The sequence below is a fragment of the Spermophilus citellus genome (assembly GCF_964194105.1).
Source record: "Spermophilus citellus genome assembly, chromosome: 1".
Classification (NCBI taxonomy): Eukaryota; Metazoa; Chordata; class Mammalia; order Rodentia; family Sciuridae; genus Spermophilus; species Spermophilus citellus.
In genome coordinates, this window is record NC_138182.1 from 45277234 (window position 1) to 45297570 (window position 20337).

General features: G+C 33.8%; 1 protein-coding gene across 1 annotated transcript in view; it reads right to left on the reverse strand.

Moving 5' to 3' along the window:
* Positions 1-497: 497 nt before the first annotated feature.
* The window catches only part of DNAJC15 (DnaJ heat shock protein family (Hsp40) member C15), a 64150-nt gene continuing 44310 nt past the window's right edge, over positions 498-20337 (reverse strand). Inside the window, exons 5-6 of the mRNA XM_081287182.1 lie at positions 14547-14617; positions 498-718 (exon numbers count right to left, since the gene is read on the reverse strand). Of these exons, the coding sequence (XP_081143308.1) occupies positions 648-718; positions 14547-14617 (142 nt within the window). The 3' untranslated portion in view covers positions 498-647. The remainder of the gene's footprint in view (positions 719-14546; positions 14618-20337) is intronic.

Below are 20337 nucleotides of genomic sequence, written 5' to 3' on the forward strand. Positions count from 1 at the left end.
TCAGAGGGCTCATTTTATGAATCTTTAATCATTTTAGTGGCTCTCCAAGTTCTCATGCTTCAGTTATAGGATCTCAGAGACAGCAGAGTTCTTTAAAAAGTCCCAACCCCTACTTAACAAATCACCATTTAGTAAATTCCATTATATCGTATCATTTCTTCATGAGGTGGCAGCCAATGTTGGTCTCAAAGCATTCAAGCACCTTACTTAGGCAGAGTCTCAAATTCTTCTGAAGAAACAAAGGACAGAGAGGTACAAATACAAGCATAAGAACACTTCTACTCAGTGCTCCCAATTCCAACTGCACCAGAGATGATCGTGCTTTTGTACACTGTGTGTGTGTGTGTGTGTGTGTGTGTGTGTGTGAAGGAAGAGAAGGATGTTTAAGACTAATATAACAAAAACCATTAAAAGTATGAATATTACAAAGAAAATAATAAGGCAAAATACCAGCTACAAAACTTCCAGGATTCCTTTAAAAGAAAATAAAAAAGCAAGTCTATTAACCTTTTATTATTATATAATTGAAGGATGGAAAAAAGGTTATGGTCAATAGGTGTATGAAAATCAAGACCATATTTCAGATTAATTGGCAGGACTATTTTTTTTTAAGTCCTCTATTTTTTTCCTTGGCTCTTGAGCATCAATCAATATTTGGTGGTTGCTTCCAGCAAGTCTTTTGCTTCATTGATTTTGGTTGCTAAGTAAGGAGATCCACCTGAGAAGACAAAGAAAAATGAATGGATTAAAACATACTTCATTATTGACATTTTTAAACATTCTTGATATAGAAAAAAACATTCAATTATAATTCTCATATTTCCCCATTCTTTGATAGATTATTTTATATGCTTAGTAGGAATCAAACAGTGAAAAATTAACCTTGGTTAGTGAAGTATTCAGATGTGCAACAATCAAAAACAAACTTCTGAGAAATCAGAGGTATGATCATGTATAATAGGAAAACCACTCAAATATTCACTGGTCAGACATTTACCAATCCTATACCTGACCAGAGAATTTTCTGAACTTAAGTGGATGGTTAGGTAAACAAAAGAAAAAAGTCTTTTCCCATGACTTTTTTTTTTCTTAAAAAGCAGTGAATATTCATTACTTTTAAGAAAGAGGTAAATCAATCTAAAGGATATTTTTAAAGTCTTCTCAAGTTTTCTCATTCCAGAACAATTAAACACATGTTAAAAAAAGGCAACATCCACTGCCTAAAAATCATATTTGTTAATATAGATGAATGAACTAATACTAATAAGTGAGTGATAATAAAAATATTAAAAGAAATTCTCCTTATTCTCTGCAATGATCCCATTAGAATATCAGAAGTAGTCTTGGATTCACAGTATCTTAAAATAAAATTAAGTCAGCTCTTTTTCAGAGTTCTTTTGTTTCTAATGCAAACAGCAAGAGGAAAATTGAGGTGAATTTCAAATGCAGAATCATTATAAATCATGAGCAGTGCCTATTTGACATACAAAAATACTAACCCCAAACTGTCACATTAAAGCTATTTAAACATCATACTCTAACTTCTAGTCCTGAATACTGTCATTGCTTAATGTGTGAGCTAACAATCATATTACAGTTCACCAGTCTTTCTGTGTTTGTTTTTATTTTGTTTTTTCCCCTTAAGTGCAAACCATCTATAGATGTTGAAAACGTTGTAAAGTCTCTGTAGACCTTACAAGAAACCAAATTATATCCAGATAGTGTAGGTGTAAGTTGTTCTGACTTTATTCAGGCCTTTTATTGATATGATACCACCCACCTTATGAAGGAAAAAGAAAGCAGATCAACAAACATGGGGCTGCATTAGAAAGAGCAATGCTGGCGGAAGCTATATTTAGCTTCTTGCCCTTGAGGATACCACTGACATTTTCATATTAGGATCTGAATTGCTATAAACACTTATAGAATATAACACAGAATGTCCTTGAAGATATTAAAAGAATCACAAAGATAGTTCATAACCTACTTGGTTATGAAATAAGTTGACTTCATGGTTATCTCTGAAAATGACTTTGGAACAGGTAATTTCAATCTTGGTAAGCTGATTACATTTTTAGAGTTATCAAGGAGATGTCAGGAATCTTATGTATCCTCAAAAAATATTAAAACATTAACTGAACTTAAACATAATCTTTAATTGACTTATATGCATTCTGGATATTTAAATCACTGACCATAATATCCTCATTTAGCAGTTGGAAAAAAAATCAAAGGCACAGAAGATTGAAAGTCTTATTAAACATTATATTTATTGATGGCAGTGTTAGAGACAGTTTATTCAGAATAATGCTGAATTCTCTACCACTCATTCTGTTTAAGATAGAAGGACAAAGGTTTTTAATTTATGTGTATGGATTGAATTACACTATTACTGAATCACAACCAGGGTGTCTAGAAATGGAATGTTTAGAAAATATTATAGCCTTTTGATAAAGTAGTGTCTTTTTGTAAAATCTAATAATATAAATCAGTGCTTAGATTATACACACACATTATACACACACACACACACACACACACACATAAAACTTCATTTTCTAGTAAATTCATTTTTATTATGTTTTACAAAAGCTTTCAGTTCCACCAGAGATTGAAGGAAAAAAAAAAGACTTCTAACACAGAGAGTCTAAATAGTTCTGATTTATACTATGTTAACTCATCATTTTGGAATTACGTTAGAAATCAATAACAAACACATCTAGGGAACCCTGATTTTCAAAATTAATTAATATACTTCCAAATAATTAATCTATCAAGGAAGAGATCACAAAAGAAATTAGTCAAGAGAGAATTACTCAAGAGAGAATCAGGAAAGTCAAAAGTTGGTCTCTGATGCCAATTTGAGTTCTTCTTTTCCTATATGTATCCCTTTAATTTCTTTCGTCTAATTGCTCTGGCCAGTGTTTCAAGAACTATGTTAAATAGAAGTGGTGAAAGAGGGCATCCGTGTCTTGTTCCAGTTTTTAGAGGGAATGCCTTCAATTTTTCTCCATTTAGAATGATGTTGGCCTGGGGCTTAGCATAGATAGCCTTTATGATGTTTAGATATGTTCCTGCTGGAAATCAACAAAAGTGGTGAAAGATCTATATAATAAAAATTATAGAACCAAAAAGAAAGAAATCAAAGAAGACCTTAGAAGATGGAAAGATCTATCTTACTCTTGGATAGGCAGAATTAATATTACTAAAATGGCCATACTTCCAAAAGCATTATACAGATTTAATGCAATTCCAATCAAAATTCCAATGACATTCCTCATAGAAATAGAAAAAGCACTCATGAAATTCATATGGAAAAATAAGAGACCCAGAAAAGCTAAAGCAATCCTTAGCAGGAAGAGTGAAGCAGGTGGCATCACTATACCAGACCTTAAACTTACACTACAGAGCAATAGTAACAAAAACAGCATGGTATTGGCACCAAAACAGACTGAAGACCAATGGTACAGGATAGAGGACACAGAGACTAACCCACAAAATTACAATTATCTTATATTAGATACAGGTGCCAAAGACATGCATTGGAGAAAAGATAGCTTCTCTTCAACAAATGGTGCTGGGAAAACTGGAAATCCATAATGCAACAAAATGAAATGAAACCCCTATCTCTCACCATGCACAAAACGCAACTCAAAATGGATCAAGGACTTAGGAGTGAAACCAGAGACCCTGCATCTAATACAAGAAAAATAGACCCTAATCTCCATCATGTGGAATTAGGCCCCAACTTCCTTAATAAGACTCCTGTGGCACAAGAATTAAAATCAAGAATCAATAAATGGGATGGACTCAAACTAAAAACAATCTGTGAGGTGAACAGAGAGCCTACATCTTAGGAGCAAATCTTTACCCCTCACACATCAGATAGAGCACTATCTCTAGGGTATATAAAGAACTCAAAAAACTAGACACCAAAAACACAAATAACCCAATCAATAAATGGGCCAAGGACCTGAAGAGATACTTCTCAAAAGATGATGTACAATCAATCAACAAACACATGAAAAAATGTTCATCATCACTAGCAATTAGAGAAATGCAAATCAAAACCACTCTAAGATTTCATCTCACTCCAGTCAGAATGACAGCTATTATGCAAACAAACAGTAAGTGTTGGCGAGAATGTGGGGGAAAAGGTACACTCATACACTGCTGGTGGGACTGTAAATTGTTTTGCAGCCATTACAGAAAGCAGCATGGAGATTTCTTGGAAAATTGGGAATGGAACCACCATGTGACCCAGCTATCCCTCTCCTCACTCTATACCCAAAGGACTTAAAAATAGCATACTACAGGGACACAGCCACATCAGTGTTTATAGCAGCACAATTCACAATAGCTCAATTGTGGAACCAACCTAGATGCCCTTCAATAGATGAATGGATAAAAAATGTTGCATATATACACAATGGTATATTACTCAGCAATAAAAGAGAATAAAATCATGGCATTTGCAGGTAAATGGATGGAGTTAGAGAAGATAATGCTAAGTGAAGTTAGCCAATCCCCCCCCCAAACAAATGCCTAATGCTTTCTTTGATATAAGAAAGCTGATTCATAGTGGAATAGGGAGAGGCAGCATGGGAGGAATAGACAACTCTAGATAGGGCAGAGGGGTGGGAGGGGAAGGGAGGGGGCATGGGTAATTAATGATGGTTGAATGTGATGATCATTATTATCCAAAGACAGAAATTGATGTAAATATACTATGTATACAACCAGAGATATAAAAAAATAGAGCTCTGTATATGTAATAAGAATTGTAATGCATTCGGGTGTTATATAAATTTTAAAAAAAGTTCGTCTCTAAAAAAAACCAAAAAAAAAAAAAAAACCCTTTTAACTGAAAAATAAATTACAGGAAAAAGACAACCTATCAAAACAGATACCAGTAGAAATGGAAAATCAAAAACATCAGATCTACTTGAGAAATTGAATCTGCAATTGAAAATCTTCCCACAAATAAAATCCCAGCCAGAATTATATTGTTGAATTTTTCAAAAAAAAAAAAAAAAAAAAGAAGAAGAAGAAGAAGAAAAGGAAAACAAATTAAAATTTTTTTTTTTCCATATGGCTAGCATATCTTTGAAAACAAGAAAGGAAACCACAGGTGCATATCACTCATGAGCACAGATGCAAAATCAAAATGTTCACTATCAAATCAGACTAAATATCAATGACCAAGTTAGGTTTATATCAGAAATAAAAGCTTGGCTTTAACATTCAAAAATTAATCAATGTAATTCATCTCATTAATAGATAAAAAGATAAATATCAACTAATCATATAAATAGATGGCAGAAAAACATTTATTTAAATGTTTTATGAAATTCAAAACATAACAAAAATTTTTAATGATCTAAAAATAGAAGGAAACTTCTCTGATGTGATAAAAGTTATCAAAAAATATCACAAACAGCATACTTAGCAGTAAAATGTTGAAAAATTTGGCTCTGAAATTAGCAAGAAAATACCTATCACTGCTTCTATTTAACATTTATTTTAGAGGTTCTAGCCATTGTAGTAAGTATTCCCTCTCCTCCACTCCAAACTATGTCATTTATGAAGAAACTGTTAATCTTCATTGAGAATGTAAAAAATCCAAGACAATTTAAAAAAATTATAAATTGAGTCAAATTCACAAATGAATTTATTAAGCTGCTGATAGTAAAAAGCCAAGATTGCTATTTCTTAGCAATAATATACAAACAATTTAATTTATAAAAGCATTAAAAAAATCAATACCTAAAAATAAATTTAACAAATTAAGAATATAATTACAACACAGAAAACTATAAGACTATGCCGAAATAAACTAAAGGTGATCTAAATAAATGGAAGGATATATCTTCTTTAGGGATTGAAAAATTCAATACTGTAAAGGTGTCAGTTCTCCCCAGGTACATATTCATAGCAGTGATAAAAGATACTCCAGATTTGGATGTGAATGTTATGTTGTGTGCACATGTGCACACTTACAAACTAATAAGACAATTCTTAATTTATGTTAAAAGGCTAACAGCCAAACATTGCCCAAAAACCCTAATAAAAATTTTGAAGGATTAATACTTTCAGAAAGATGTTGTGTCCACTGAAAACTAAAAAATATTTAAAAAATCCTCTCTCAAAAAAAAAGTATTAAAAAAAGATTGCAGAATATAAGCCCAAAATACAAAAATTTAATTATATTCCCATAAATTTTCAAGGAACAACCAGAAAATAGAATTAAGAAATTCATCCCATTCACATTGCATAAAAATAGAAATAAATTTAACAAAAGAATTACAAAACTTATAATTTATAAACTACAGAAGTTATAGTTTTCTTTTGCCTGAAATACTCTTTCTTTATTTTCATATGATATATTCTATTCAGGTCTCTGCTTGAATATTATCTTCTTACAGAGAATTTCTAAGATGGCTCTAAGTAAAACTGCAACTTCATTCCCGCCATCTGCCATTCTCCAGTCACCTCTTCTGCTTTTTTTCTTATATATACATATCACACACACACATTTTAGATGTAGATGGACACAATACCTTTAATATCAATCAATTAATTAATGTGGTGCTGAGAATTGAACCCAGTGCCTCACACAAGCTAGGCAAGCACTATAACACTGAACTATATAACTCCAGCCCTCTATTTTTCTTTAAGCCACTTATCATAACATTATGGGAAACTTCCTATATAAGTCTTTCTTTCCTAACAAACCACTCCAAATCAATGGCTAAATGATACAATGATTTTTCATTCTGAATTGTGAATTGGCAGGGTGGGTCTTCAAAGCTAGGTCAGGTCAGTTTGGGCTGAATGATCTAGTATGGCCTTACGAGGGTCTTAGCTGGGATGGTAGCCCTTTTATTAGCCCTTTTATTCCTCTGAAAGAAAGGCTGGTCTTCTTCACATGATGGTTTCAAAGTTTTAACAAGGTAAGAGCTGATGCAATGATTCTGAAGGCTTAGGCTCAGTAGTCACACAATGTTATTTCTGCTATACTCTACTGGTCAAAACAAAGTGACAAGGCCAATCTGAAAGGAGCTACGAAGAACTTGTGGCCATTTATAATCTACTAAATTACTTATCTGTTGTCTCTTCCAGTGGAATATAAAATTTGTGAAGGCAAGGTGTTTAGTTATCTTGGTCAATGTCTAGTACATTACCTGGCCTACATTAAGTACTCAAAAATATTTCTTGAATGAAAGAATGATTGCTTACATGATATTTTTTCCAGACTCCTGACAACCTTGTTGGTTTCCTCTGAATACCACATAGTGTATCAGTATTCAAAATCTGGTATCCAGAAATAGACACAAAATGTGTGAGATATAACTGCCCAGCTCAATACAGTTGGGTAAATATATGTTAACTGAATGAACAAATGAAAGACAAGTACAGAAGATTGTGGTAATACCTTGACTTTTAATAAAGATATTATATACCTTTTAATGCAGATTGAGAATACATAAACTTTTTAGCAGCTTTTATATTGTTATTATAGGCTTTGAAATCAACATACACCCATGACTATTTTTTCATGTGAAACTGCCAAATCTCTGTCCTGCATTTATACAATTGATTTTTGAGACTTAAAAGAACTTTATGTCTATCCCTGCTAAATTAAAGCTTTTCTAAATCATCAATCTCTCTAGTTGATCATTTCCAATAACACACAAACCACCCGCTCAAAATTATGCAATAAGCTTTTCTATATTTAAAAAGTAAAAAGCAAAAGAAAACAAAACAGCATTCCTTCTTTAATCCCTCATCTCCCTCCTACAATCTACTCCCTTTCTCTACTTCCTCAAAAAAGTTGTCTATATAAATTAACTCAACTTCATCCTTTTTGACTTCTCAATCCACTACCAACTGAAACTGTTTTGTTTCTTTAAAGGTCGCTGAAGTCTTCCTGTTTTGTAAATACCATGGACCATCTCCAACCTCATCTAAATGTTTCTGCAGCATTCAATGCGGCAGATCATTTAGTTTCCTTAAATACATTCCTGTCTTTGCTTCTACTATGCCAATTTTTCCTTACATTTTTTTCCTTTTATCTTTGCTTATTTATTACTCCTTTCAAACTTGATCTTTGAAAGTTTGTGTTTCTTACATCTGTGTCCCCTACTTTTCTTCCTCCTTACACATACTTCATTTTCCACAACCTCTTAAGAATAGTTTTAATACCACCTTAAGTTGATGACTCTGAAATTACTAAGTCTAGACCCCATTTCTGCACTGTAGATTCATTTATTCAACTTCCTACTTCCATTTCCACTTGGATTCGCTCCTGACTACTTCATTTAACATGAAGACAGTATTCTTTATTTTTCTCCCAATCCTGTTTACAATCTATCTGCCCTCTCTAAATCATCTCTACTTTAGTAAACTGCTCCACATCAAACCAATCCTTTGATTTGGAAATCAAGGAGAAATATTAAATTTTCTATATTAAATCAACCAGCAATAACTGTTGATTCTGTTTCCAAAATACATTTCAAACTTACTTCCTTTTCTACATCCTGAACTAGATCACAAATATTTCTCACTAAAATTGCTGTACTAGCTAGCCACCTACATAATCTCCTGTCCAATTCCTTTGTGATATTCCTTCACAAGTAACCTTCTTTACTTTTATTTTTTGAAACAGATGATGGAATAGCTTGTCAGAGATTAATGCCCACACTGAAAACCACCACCAAAAAACTGAACAAATTAAAAACAAAAATAAAACAACCACACATACACCAAAAAAATCCCACTTATTTATTACTGCTATTAAGAAAAAAAAAAAAACTAATAAGGAAATTAGGACTTGAGGGTCCAAGGATTTGGGAATGAGAAAAAACTAGGAGGTAAGAAGACACACTGATATTGCTTTCTCCCTTAGGGTTTTTGCCAATTTTTGGTGTGGGGAAGAGGTTAAAATATAGGCAAGAACCCAGGAAGGCTGCTGTTCAAGGGCAAGGCTTTTTTACAATCTCATGAGTTAGCGAAAACTGTAGACTTAATTGTTTAAGATCCAACTGACAAAGGTAGGCTTGAAAATGGAGCTGACATATGGCTGAGTTTTCCTTCTAAATAGGTACTAAAATCTAAACTTGCACAGGGCAGAAGGCTAAGAAACAAAGGAGAATGTTTCTGAAAAAAGCAAAAAGCTTCTGACAAACCAAGGCAAGTTTCTGGAAGTTTCAAAGTACTAAGTAGAGAGTGATTAGAGACTAGAACCTGTCCCAACAAACACCCTAGGACCTCAGTTGGAACTTCCAGAGCAGCAGTTCTCATTTACTAAATATAAGAATTATTTGGGGGCTGGGGATGTGGCTCAAGCGGTAGCGCGCTCGCCTGGCATGTGTGTGGCCCGGGTTCGATCCTCAGCACCACATACAAACAAAGATGTTGTGTCCGCTGAGAACTAAAAAATAAAATATTAAAATTCTCTCTCTCTCTCTCTATCTCTCTCTCTCAAAAAAAAAAAAAAAAAAAAAAAAAGAATTATTTGGAAGGCTTGTAAAATACAAATTGCTGGGCTCCAACCCCAAACCTTCTAATTCAATAGATCTAGGATGAACCCAGAAGTTTGCATATCTAGTAAGTTCCCAGGGGATGCTGAGACTAATGGAGGGAATACATCTTGAGAAATATTGACACAATGAAATGAATTAACATTTGGATGATCTATAACTCTAAGTGAAATAATATTCTCTGAATGACTGATCAAGGATGTTACGAAATCACATTTGGGTAAAAAAATTAATTCAAACTGCATGATAGACCAGTAGATTTTAATGTAACCTAAAACGAATTTAAAAATTCACTGGTATTGTTTCAGATTCCACATATAACTTATCTTAAGAAACTACCACTTGTTGAGTTCTGGTTTAGTAGGAACAAATGCTGCCAACTATCTGAAAAGACAAAATACTGTTTCCCTTTCTTAACTACCTACTTGTGTGAAGTCACATATTCTTTATGTTTAAACAAAACAACATATCATAAGAGAATGAGTGGAGAAACTGATATGAGACTCTAAGGTGTTTTCAATTAAGTCAGCTATTAGAGATGTGCAAAAATATAAAACAATGCCACTTGACTCACATTAAAAAATTTTGTGGGACACAGAAATTATCATAAGGATCATGTAATTGATATTAACATAACAAGTTTAATATTTTAATAAATAAATAGACAAATTTAGATTAAGAATAAGAAATAGTTTCTTAAAAGGTAAATTGCTTAAAAGTTGAAGTAACTTTCCTTTGAATACAGAACAAGTTCACATACTATATAGAACCACCAGTTCTCATTGTCATAATGCATACCTAGTTTTCAAAATCTGGGCATCATCTCATTTCATGTTATTGCTCCTTTTGTCTGTTACACTTCCATCACACTAGTTTTTTTTTCAGATTCCCTGCCCCGCCCCCCAGCAGCACCCTTTAGCTTCTTTAAGCACATTAAATTCTTTTCTGTCTAGAGCCTCTGCACTTATACTTTCCTAGCACTCTTCACATAGCTGGCTCTTTTGTATTCTGTAGGTCTCTGCAGAGACCACTTCCCTTCCAGTCACCCTACATAAAGGTGCCTCTCTCACATTATTCTACATTTTAGGCCAGTAGACTCGACTGCAGGCATTACAACCTGAAACTGGGCTTCTTGGGTTTTGCTTGCCCCTTCATTACAATGCATGCTCTATGAGGATAGAAACCCAGTTGTCTTATATCAAAATTATATAGTCTTAAGATTTAACAATGTTTGACACATGGTAGATGTTAAAGAACTAATGTTTGAAAAACAAAAATAAAACAGTTTTGGGTTGTTTGATATCAGTAAATATTTAATATGATCATTTCATGTATTTGTTATCATTTCCAATTGTTTTGTTTACAATTTTTTGTATTCCTCCTTTTTCCTATTATTTATTTATTTATAGGTTATAAAGATAAACAAGTCATGTACTTTATTTTTAATCTTATTTTTATCAAAGGAAATCAATGTGTGATAAACATAATGAACTCTTCTTTTTTTATTGATTATTTAAAGCATTACGTAGCTCATGATATATCATCTTTCATACATTTGACTCAAATTGTGTTTTGAACTCCCATTTTCACCCCAAATACAGATTGCTTTTTTTTAATATTTATTTTTTAATTTTCAGCGGGCACAGCATCTTTATATGTGGGGCTGAGGATCGAACCCGGGCTGCACGCATGCCAGGTGGGCGCGCTACCACTTGAGCCACATCCCCAGCCCCATAATGAATTCTTTAACAACAACAAAAAGTAACTAAAATACAAAGCCTTAAATCTAATTAAAATGTTAAAATGAAGGGAGAAAAGATAAGCCCTCTGGAAAAAGAGTAGTACATCTATCAAAAAAGAAAATCAAGCTAATTAGGCACTTTTTCTTAGTGATTCCATGTTGACTTTTGGTAATCACATTCTTCTTTTTCTAAACATTTATAACACATACTTTAAATGTAATATACTATGATAAACTGTATTATATTTTTATCAGGTATTCATGTGAAACTTAGCTGCTTCTTCAATGCGAGTAATCAAGGAAAAAAATCCATTCAAAAACATATTTACTTTGACTTGTTTAATTCTAATATTTAATTTAATTTTGATTCAAGCACTACTAAAGAAGAATGAAAGTACTGAATATTTACTGAAAAGTGTATAAATGGAAAAAGACTGAGAATCTCTACTGTAGGCAGGCAGATTTTATTTAAACATAGAAAACATCTTTCTATTAGGCAGAGCTGCTACCAGTGGAGTGGGCTTGCCTTATAGACTGAGAAGCCCTCTACTAAATCTTTTTTAAAAAAAGCTAATGGGCCATTTTCCCCGCTGATGGAGCACAAAGCCCTGATTCAGGAGGCAGCATTGATTAGATCATGTCTCTCAAACCATGGTGAAGAAGTACTTTTCTTTAATTTTCAACCTGTAGTGGACCAACACATGTATCATACATCTGAACATCACAGGTATGTCAAATTATAAAGGTTTCTAAATGTTTTTAACTTATTACACATAGGTAACAAACTGTAGGCTGGCATGAATAGAAAAACTATACTTTGAGTAGCACTAGATTAAACAGCCTGTAAGAAATCTACAGTTTTTCAAATTTACCTGCTTTGTCCTTCCCTCATCAGTTATTAATATTAAATCACTGATTTTTATAACAACCTCTTTCTTTGACAACGTAAGGAAAGAAGCAATCTAATTTTTTATCTTACTAAGTTGAAACAGCAAAATTATAATTTTTACCAAAACACATCTGAATGCTCATTTAAAACTAGCTGCAAAAAATTTATTTTCAGCCATTTCCCACACTTAATTTTCTGGTGTCACTTTCTTTGTACAACCTGATAATGAAATGTGTAACAAATTATAGTTGATCACACATTTGTAGTTCCAAATTTATTCTACCAGCTGGTAGCAAAACCAACAGAAAATTTATTAACGATGGGGTGAAGTAACAGTTTTTTAAATTTCAGAAGCACTGGGTAAAGAATTTAACTACCTATAACTACTTGTAAGACTTAGTGGTGAGCTGGCCAAACCAAATATAGTGAAAAATTATTTAAAAGGGGGCAAAATTAAGAGTTGTCCATTCTCATTTTCCCCTCAATACTCCCGGCTTTCTCTATCCAAGGACAATGACACATTTTTCTTAAAATCTGTTATCTTCTTCCCATTCAAAATAAAACAATCTTTCTCCTCAAAACACACTTTCAGATTTATATCATTCCAACTGCATCATATACAGTTAGGGTCCAATATCCCTTAATTCAGTATACTTTATACTTAGAGCAGAGGCAGAAAAGAATTTACTTCCTAACTGAGCATATGGATGGGATTTAGGAAGTCCATGAAATCTCTGAAGCTCCAATATTTTAAATTTTGGATGAATGGACAATTACACAGAGAAAATATTTATAATGTCAATACATTTTTAGAGGGTACAATAATCTGAAAAGATAAAGAGTGTCTTTCTTAAAACTGTGATCTCAACAGAAACATATAGTACAGGTTCTTCATTAATTGAGTAGATATAAAAGATTATTACATTAAATGTGCAAACAAAAAGGACTTTATAAATAAATTCCTTTTATAAATAAATTCCTTTATTTTATAGGTAATAAAACTCACATTTGGAGAGGTTAAGGGAATGTTCAAGGTCATAATGCTTGCTGGAGGACAGAAACCAGAGACCAATGCTGGCTTCCAGCTTGCAGGTCCATTCACTCACACCCAGCTAACCACACGGGGTCAGACAAGAAGATATTAGTAATTATTGCAGCGTCAACAATCCCATCTCTAATAAATACACTATCTCAGAAAAAAAAAATCAAGTAATTCTTTAAACACCACTGGCTCCTAATATACATGTTCTCTCAAATACATTTTAGAATTTGCCTCCTTGCTAAGAGGCACAATCAACAACTTGTCAATCAGCTGAAAGACATGAGTGCTTGATCCTATTGCAATCAATCAGAGCCAAGGGCATTCACTTGACCTGCAAGGAACAGAGGATGTTTAGGAGCCAGAAGGCTTCAAGGAGGCACTTAAACACACTTCTTTCTCAATTACTCTGAAACTGCACAATGCAAAGTAAATTAGTTGAGTGGATCTTTCAGTAACTATTGAAGCTGTTTAAAAATTTTAAGCAAACCCTCTTTCCAAAGTTTATACTCTTGTTTATTCACACTAAAGAAAACAAGTGCAAAACCCAACAGAGATGATGTTCAGTGAAAAGAATTTTTATAGTAAGTAATTAAGTGGAGAAAGCTGAAAAAGAATGCCATATTTTGGTGTCAGGATGAATAGGAATCCAAAATTTGTTTTTAATTTTTTTTTCTAAATAATTACAAAACTGAAAGTCTGTAAATACAAGAAACCCTTCACTCGCACCCCCACCCTTTGACTTCTGAAATACAGTGCAACTTTCTACCATCTGTTATTTTAAAGCAGAAACAGTAATGAACATATGGGCTTTCTCTATCAAGCAGCTGTAGTGTAGTTAAAGTTATAATAATTGTCTTTCTGTAAGATAAATTTACATTATAAACCTGGCCAGTTAAAAACAAATGGCTCAGCCTCAGAGTATTCCAGAATAAAATTTAAAAATTCAGAATCTTCTATAATATATTCCATTCAGAGATATAGAGGAGATCCTCTAAATCTTGTGCTTTTGTGTGATGTTAAATATCTATAATTCATAGTGCCCAAATCATGTTTTCTCTTTCTTGATCAAAATGGTAAAGTATCAACCAGAGTTAGGTACTCATGTGTAAATGCTAGTAAGGAAGGTCTTAAAAGCCAATCATACGAATCCACTACTGGAAGTCACTGAACTCCACACTAAAGGTCTGCTTATTTTATCAACATCATCTCAATACATGTGACACATAAACTTCTAACTCAACTATATGCCATTTGTAATGAGTTTGACTAAACTGAAAGGAATTTGCAGCACATTCTGATCCACAAATTAAGACAAATAGAAATCCTACCTACCTTTATCTGGGTGATTCAGAATCATGATTCTCTTGTGAGCCATTCTAATCTTGGCCTTGCCAGCAGATGGGCTATAAAGGAATTAAAGTGTTTGTAATAAATACTGCCAAATGCAGATTATAAATTAATGATTTATATGAATTTCAGGAAATTAAAAACTAATGAGAATTTCACCATCTTGTGGACAAATACAAAATTACAGCTTTTCACTTAATTACACAAACCAAAATAAATCATTGATTCAATACCACAGTGTTTTTCTTCACTCCTTTATAAGGTCAGTCCTTATTCTCCATTAAAAAAACAAAACACATATTAATTAGAAGGGTCATAGTATGCAGATTATACTCGTAAGTTTATTTTTCAGGAAGGCATCATACATTGTATGGAAGATAAGGTATCTGGATTCCACAGCCAAAATACTGAATTTTCTTGGGCAAATTTTTGTGTTCAGTTTGAAAGAAGACTTCTGTAAATAGGCCAAAGGAATATGTTTATGTTCGGTTTTTCTCATTGGAAAGGCTAGCAACAACATATTCTTCACAAAGCAATTGTATGAATTAAATGAATTCATGCCTACATAGTGCTTAAAATAGTGCCTGGCACGACTATGTCTTCTGTAATAGTTAGCTTTTATTATCTTTCAACAAAGGATCTCAAAACTGCTGATATTTCATAGTTCATTTAGCTTTGTGAGAAACCTGTGGGAAAAACTTGGCTATTAGAGCCAATACTGTAAATAAAGTTAAAGGAGAAAGTCAAACAAACCTCAAATTATTTTAGTAAAACCTAATTTATCCATTATTGAAAATATTTCTCATTAGTACAATTTCTGGGCATGGAAAAAAATCAACACTAACAACGAAATCCTATTATTGCTACTTAATAGCTATACAATCTTATTTAAGCTACTTAACTTTTTCTGGGCCTCAAATGGGGCCAATAATAGCTTACTTAAAGTACAGGATAGTTGTTGTAAAGCTCAAAATAATTTAATTTGTACGGATGAACCACATATGGTGGCTAAAAGCATGTATTTTTAGCGTTATCCAGATCCAAGTTCACAATCCTAATTCCAACTACTCATTAACCATGAAATTCATCTTGCTTACTCAGTATGAGTTATAATTTTATCATATGTAAAATGCACATAATAAAACTTGCCTTCCAGGATTAAAGATAAATTAGTTAATATAAGTAAAAATATTAGAATAACCTAGCACAGTGTTAAAAAGTAGTTGTATTATGGATATAAAGGATGCTTATAAAATATACATTTCATACTTTTAAAATTCAGTATAAATATTCTAATTTAACATTTCTTTAATGATTCAGTATTTAGTATCAACTTAAAGCAAAAAATCTCAAAGTCTACAGAGGTTGGGTTGCTCTTCTCCTAAATGGAACTAGATGCTGCTTAAGATCTTCAGTCTATTTTGAACAATGCCTCCTCCCCTGGGCTATCAGTTGTGAATCCTTTTTTTTTTTTTTTTTTTTAAGAGAGAGTGAGAGAGGGGGGAGAGAGAGAGAGAGAGAGAGAGAGAGAGAGAGAGAGAGAGAATTTCTAATATTTATTTTTTAGTTCTTGGCGGACACAACATCTTTGTTGGTATGTGGTGCTGAGGATCGAACCCGGGCCGCACGCATGCCAGGCGAGCGCGCTACCGCTTGAGCCACATCCCCAGCCCAGTTGTGAATCCTTGAGTTTCTAACTACCTCTAACTTCCTGAGACTAAACAGCAGATGACCAAGAATGTTAAAACGTGCTATTAATGGCTAAATTTCACATAAAATATTCTTCCATGCATAAAATGAGTAAGCCTTTTCATATAAGGACTTAAGAATATTCCTTTGGGCTGTTTACAGAAGTCTTCTGGGGGACAGTTTCAAACTTACCTTTGGGCTTCTTGGTATGTCCCAGGGAGACAATCAGATACTGTTTGATTACAAAGAATACAGAATTTTGAGAAAGTAACCATTAGACATTGTACCATGGCTATGAACTGCTAAGGAGCCTGCCAATCCAGCTCTGACTGTGGGGAGCTTGAGGGCCTGGAGAAACCCTTCTGGAGATGGTTTCAGAGAACTTCGTCTGCCTTATCGCACAGCAAAAATAGCTTTTATAGTAGGTATGTGCCAATTTACATATAACAGTCATGATAGGCCAGAGATGATACACAACATATCATATTAAGGGAGTCCAGACACAAGAGTTCAGAAACTGCCACGTGGGCTGACCTTGTACCAACAGGAGAATAATTTCTTGTCAAAGGATCAAGGACATGGTGCTTGCCATGTTCTGACAGTACTTTGTCCCAAAACATAGTGTTCTATGTTAGGATTTCCTGCTGCACAATGAGCAAGATAAGCATTCCTCCATGAGGGTCATAGGTCAGGCCCTGCAACAATGAACACTATATATTGTTTAACTGACAATTATTAAGAAATAAAAAACATTCCAGGCATGGGATATGGTGGCACATGCCTTTAATCCCAACGACTTGAGAGGCTGAAGCAGGAGGATTGCAAAATTCGAGATTAGCCTCAGCAATTTAGCAAGGCCCTAAACAATTTGATGAGACCCTGTCTCAAAATAAGAAATAAAAAGGGCTAGGGATATAACTCAGTGTAAGGTGCCCCTGGGTTCAATGGGTGGAGGGGGTGCAGAGAGAGGGGAAGTGGGAGGAGGGAGAGGTGGAAGGGGAGAAGGTAGGGAGAGAAGAAGTAAAAAACACATCATTCTGAAAAATTCCACTATAATTTAGTTTCCTGTGGCTAATTTACATTTACATTCCCTTTTTTTGGTGCTCCCTAGCACTTTCTTCCTTTATTAGCTGTTTTCTAGATCTGCATATATTAGACATGTCTCCTTAGGTAGATTCTAAATCACTTAAGGGAAATAGCTCTGATTTGTCTCTTAAAATAGTATCTAGGATTATATATGCAATGGGTGCTTAGTGTATTTTATAACCTCCCCCCAAAATAAAAAGGAAAATTTCTTGAAGGAACAAAAGCTCTATATTAGTAAGCTCACATTATAAAAGCCTATTGTATTACAAAAAAATAAAGTTAACAAGGAGAGTTTTAAAAATCTATCTTATAAAGCTAATCACTAGATAATGAAGACATAAATTTGGTACAAACCAAATTTCTATTGTACATTTTTTTTTTTTTGAGGCTATACAGAATGTTACTTCTCACTCTGGGCATTGTTTTATTTTTTTTTTAATTTTTTTTTATTGTTGGTTGTTCAAAACATTACATAGTTCTTGATATATCATATTTCACACTTTGATTCAAGTGGGTTATGAACTCCCATTTTTACCTCGTATACAGATTGCAGAATCACATCAGTTACACTTCCATTGATTTACATATTGCCATACTAGTGTCTGTTGTATACTGCTGCCTTTCCTATCCTCTACTATCCCCCCTCCCTCCCCTCCCTTCCCCTCTTCTCTCTCTACCCCCTCTACTGTAATTCATTTCTCCCCCTTGTATTATTTTCCCCTTACCCCTCACTTCCTCTTGTATGTAATTTTGTATAACCCTGAGGGTCTCCTTCCATTTCCATGCAATTTCCCTTCTCTCTCGCTTTCCCTCCCACCTCTCATCCCTGTTTAATGTTAATCTTCTTCTCATGCTCTTCGTCCCTACTCTGATCTTAGTTACTCTCCTTATATCAAAGAAGACATTTGGCATTTGTTTTTTAGGGATTGGCTGGCTTCACTTAGCATAATCTGCTCTAATGCCACCCATTTCCCTCCAAATTCTATGATTTTGTCATTTTTTAATGCAGAGTAATACTCCATTGTGTATAGATGCCACATTTTTTAATCCATTCATCTATTGAAGGGCATCTAGGTTGGTTCCACATTTGTTGAAGATGCTATCCTTCCTCCATTGCATGCTTTTAGCCCCTTTATCAAATATAAGATAGTAGTAATTTTGCGGATTGGTTTCTGTGTCCTCTATTCTGTACCACTGGTCCACCCGCCAGTTTTGGTGCCAGTACCATGCTGTTTTTGTTACTATTGCTCTGTAGTATAGTTTGAAGTCTGGTATCGCTATACCGCCTGATTCACACTTTCTGCTTAGCATTGTTTTTGCTATTCTGGGTCTTTTATTTTTCCATATGAATTTCATGATTGCTTTCTCTATTTCTACAAGAAATGCCATTGGGATTTTGATTGGCATTGCATTAAACCTATAGAGAACTTTTGGTAATATCGCCATTTTGATGATGTTAGTTCTGTCTATCCATGAACAGGGTATATTTTTCCATTTTCTAAGATCTTCTATTTCTCTCTTTAGGGATCTGTAGTTTTCACTGTATAAGTCTTTCACCTCTTTTGTTAGGTTGATTCCCAAGTATTTTTTTTTTTTTTTGAGGATATTGTGAATGGAGTGGTTGTCCTCATTTCCATTTCAGAGGATTTGTCACTGATATACAGGATTGGCTTTGATTTATGCGTGTTGATTTTATATCCTGCCACTTTGCTAAATTCATTTATTAGCTCTAATAGTTTCTTTGTAGACCCTTTTGGGTCTGCTAGGTATAGAATCATGTCATCTGCAAATAGTGATAATTTAAGTTCTTCTTTTCCTATTTTTATGCCTTTAATTTCTTTTGTCTAATTGCTCTGGCCAGTGTTTCGAGAACTATGTTGAACAGAAGTGTTGAGACAGGGCACCCCTGTCCTGTTCCAGATTTTAGAGGGAATGCCTTCAATTTTTCTCCATTCAGAATGATGCTAGCCTGAGGCTTAGCATAGATTGCTTTTACAATGTTGAGGTATGTTCCTGTTATCCCTAGTTTTTCTAGAGTTTTGAACATAAAGGGATGCTGTACTTTGTCGAATGCTTTTTCCGCATCTATCGAGATGATCATATGGTTCTTATTTTTAAGTCTATTGATGTGGTGAATAACATTTATTGATTTCCGTATATTGAACCAGCCTTGCATCCCAGGGATGAATCCTACTTGATCATGGTGCACAATTTTTTTGATATGTTTTTTAATCCAATTTGCCAGAATTTTATTGAGGATATTTGCATCTAGGTTCATTAGAGATATTGGTCTGTAGTTTTCTTTCTTTGAAGTGTCTTTGTCTGGTTTAGGAATCAGGGTGATGTTGGCCTTGTAGAATGAATTTGGAAGTTCTCCCTCTTTTTCTATTTCCTGAAATAGCTTGAAAAGTATTGGTATTAGTTCCTCTTTAAAGGTTTTGTAAAACTCTGCTGTATACCCATCCGGTCCTGGGCTTTTCTTAGTTGGTAGTCTTTTGAATGTTTCTTCTATTTCCTCAATTGATATTGGTCTGTTTAGGTTGTCTATATCCTCCTGACTCAATCTGGGCAGATCATATGACTTAAGAAATTTATCGATGCCTTCACTATCTTCTATTTTATTGGAGTATACGGATTCAAAATAATTTCTGATTATCTTCTGTATTTCTGAAGTGTCTGTTGTGATATTGCCTTTTTCATCCTGTATGCTAGTAATTTGAGTTCTCTCTCTTCTTCTCTTCGTTAGCATGGTAAAGGTCTGTCGATTTTATTTATTTTTTCAAAGAACTGGGCATTGTTTTAATTGGATACATAAAACAAAGTCTGAAAATCCATCAAGATTATCCTTGAAAATGAATTACTTTGCCTATAAAATAACAGTACACATGGTTTTGTACATAAAACTTCATAAAGGCTGGGTGTACACCTGTAATCTAAGCTATGTGGGAGGTTGAGACAGGAGATTCACAAGTTCAAGGCTGGCATTGGCAATTTAGCAAAA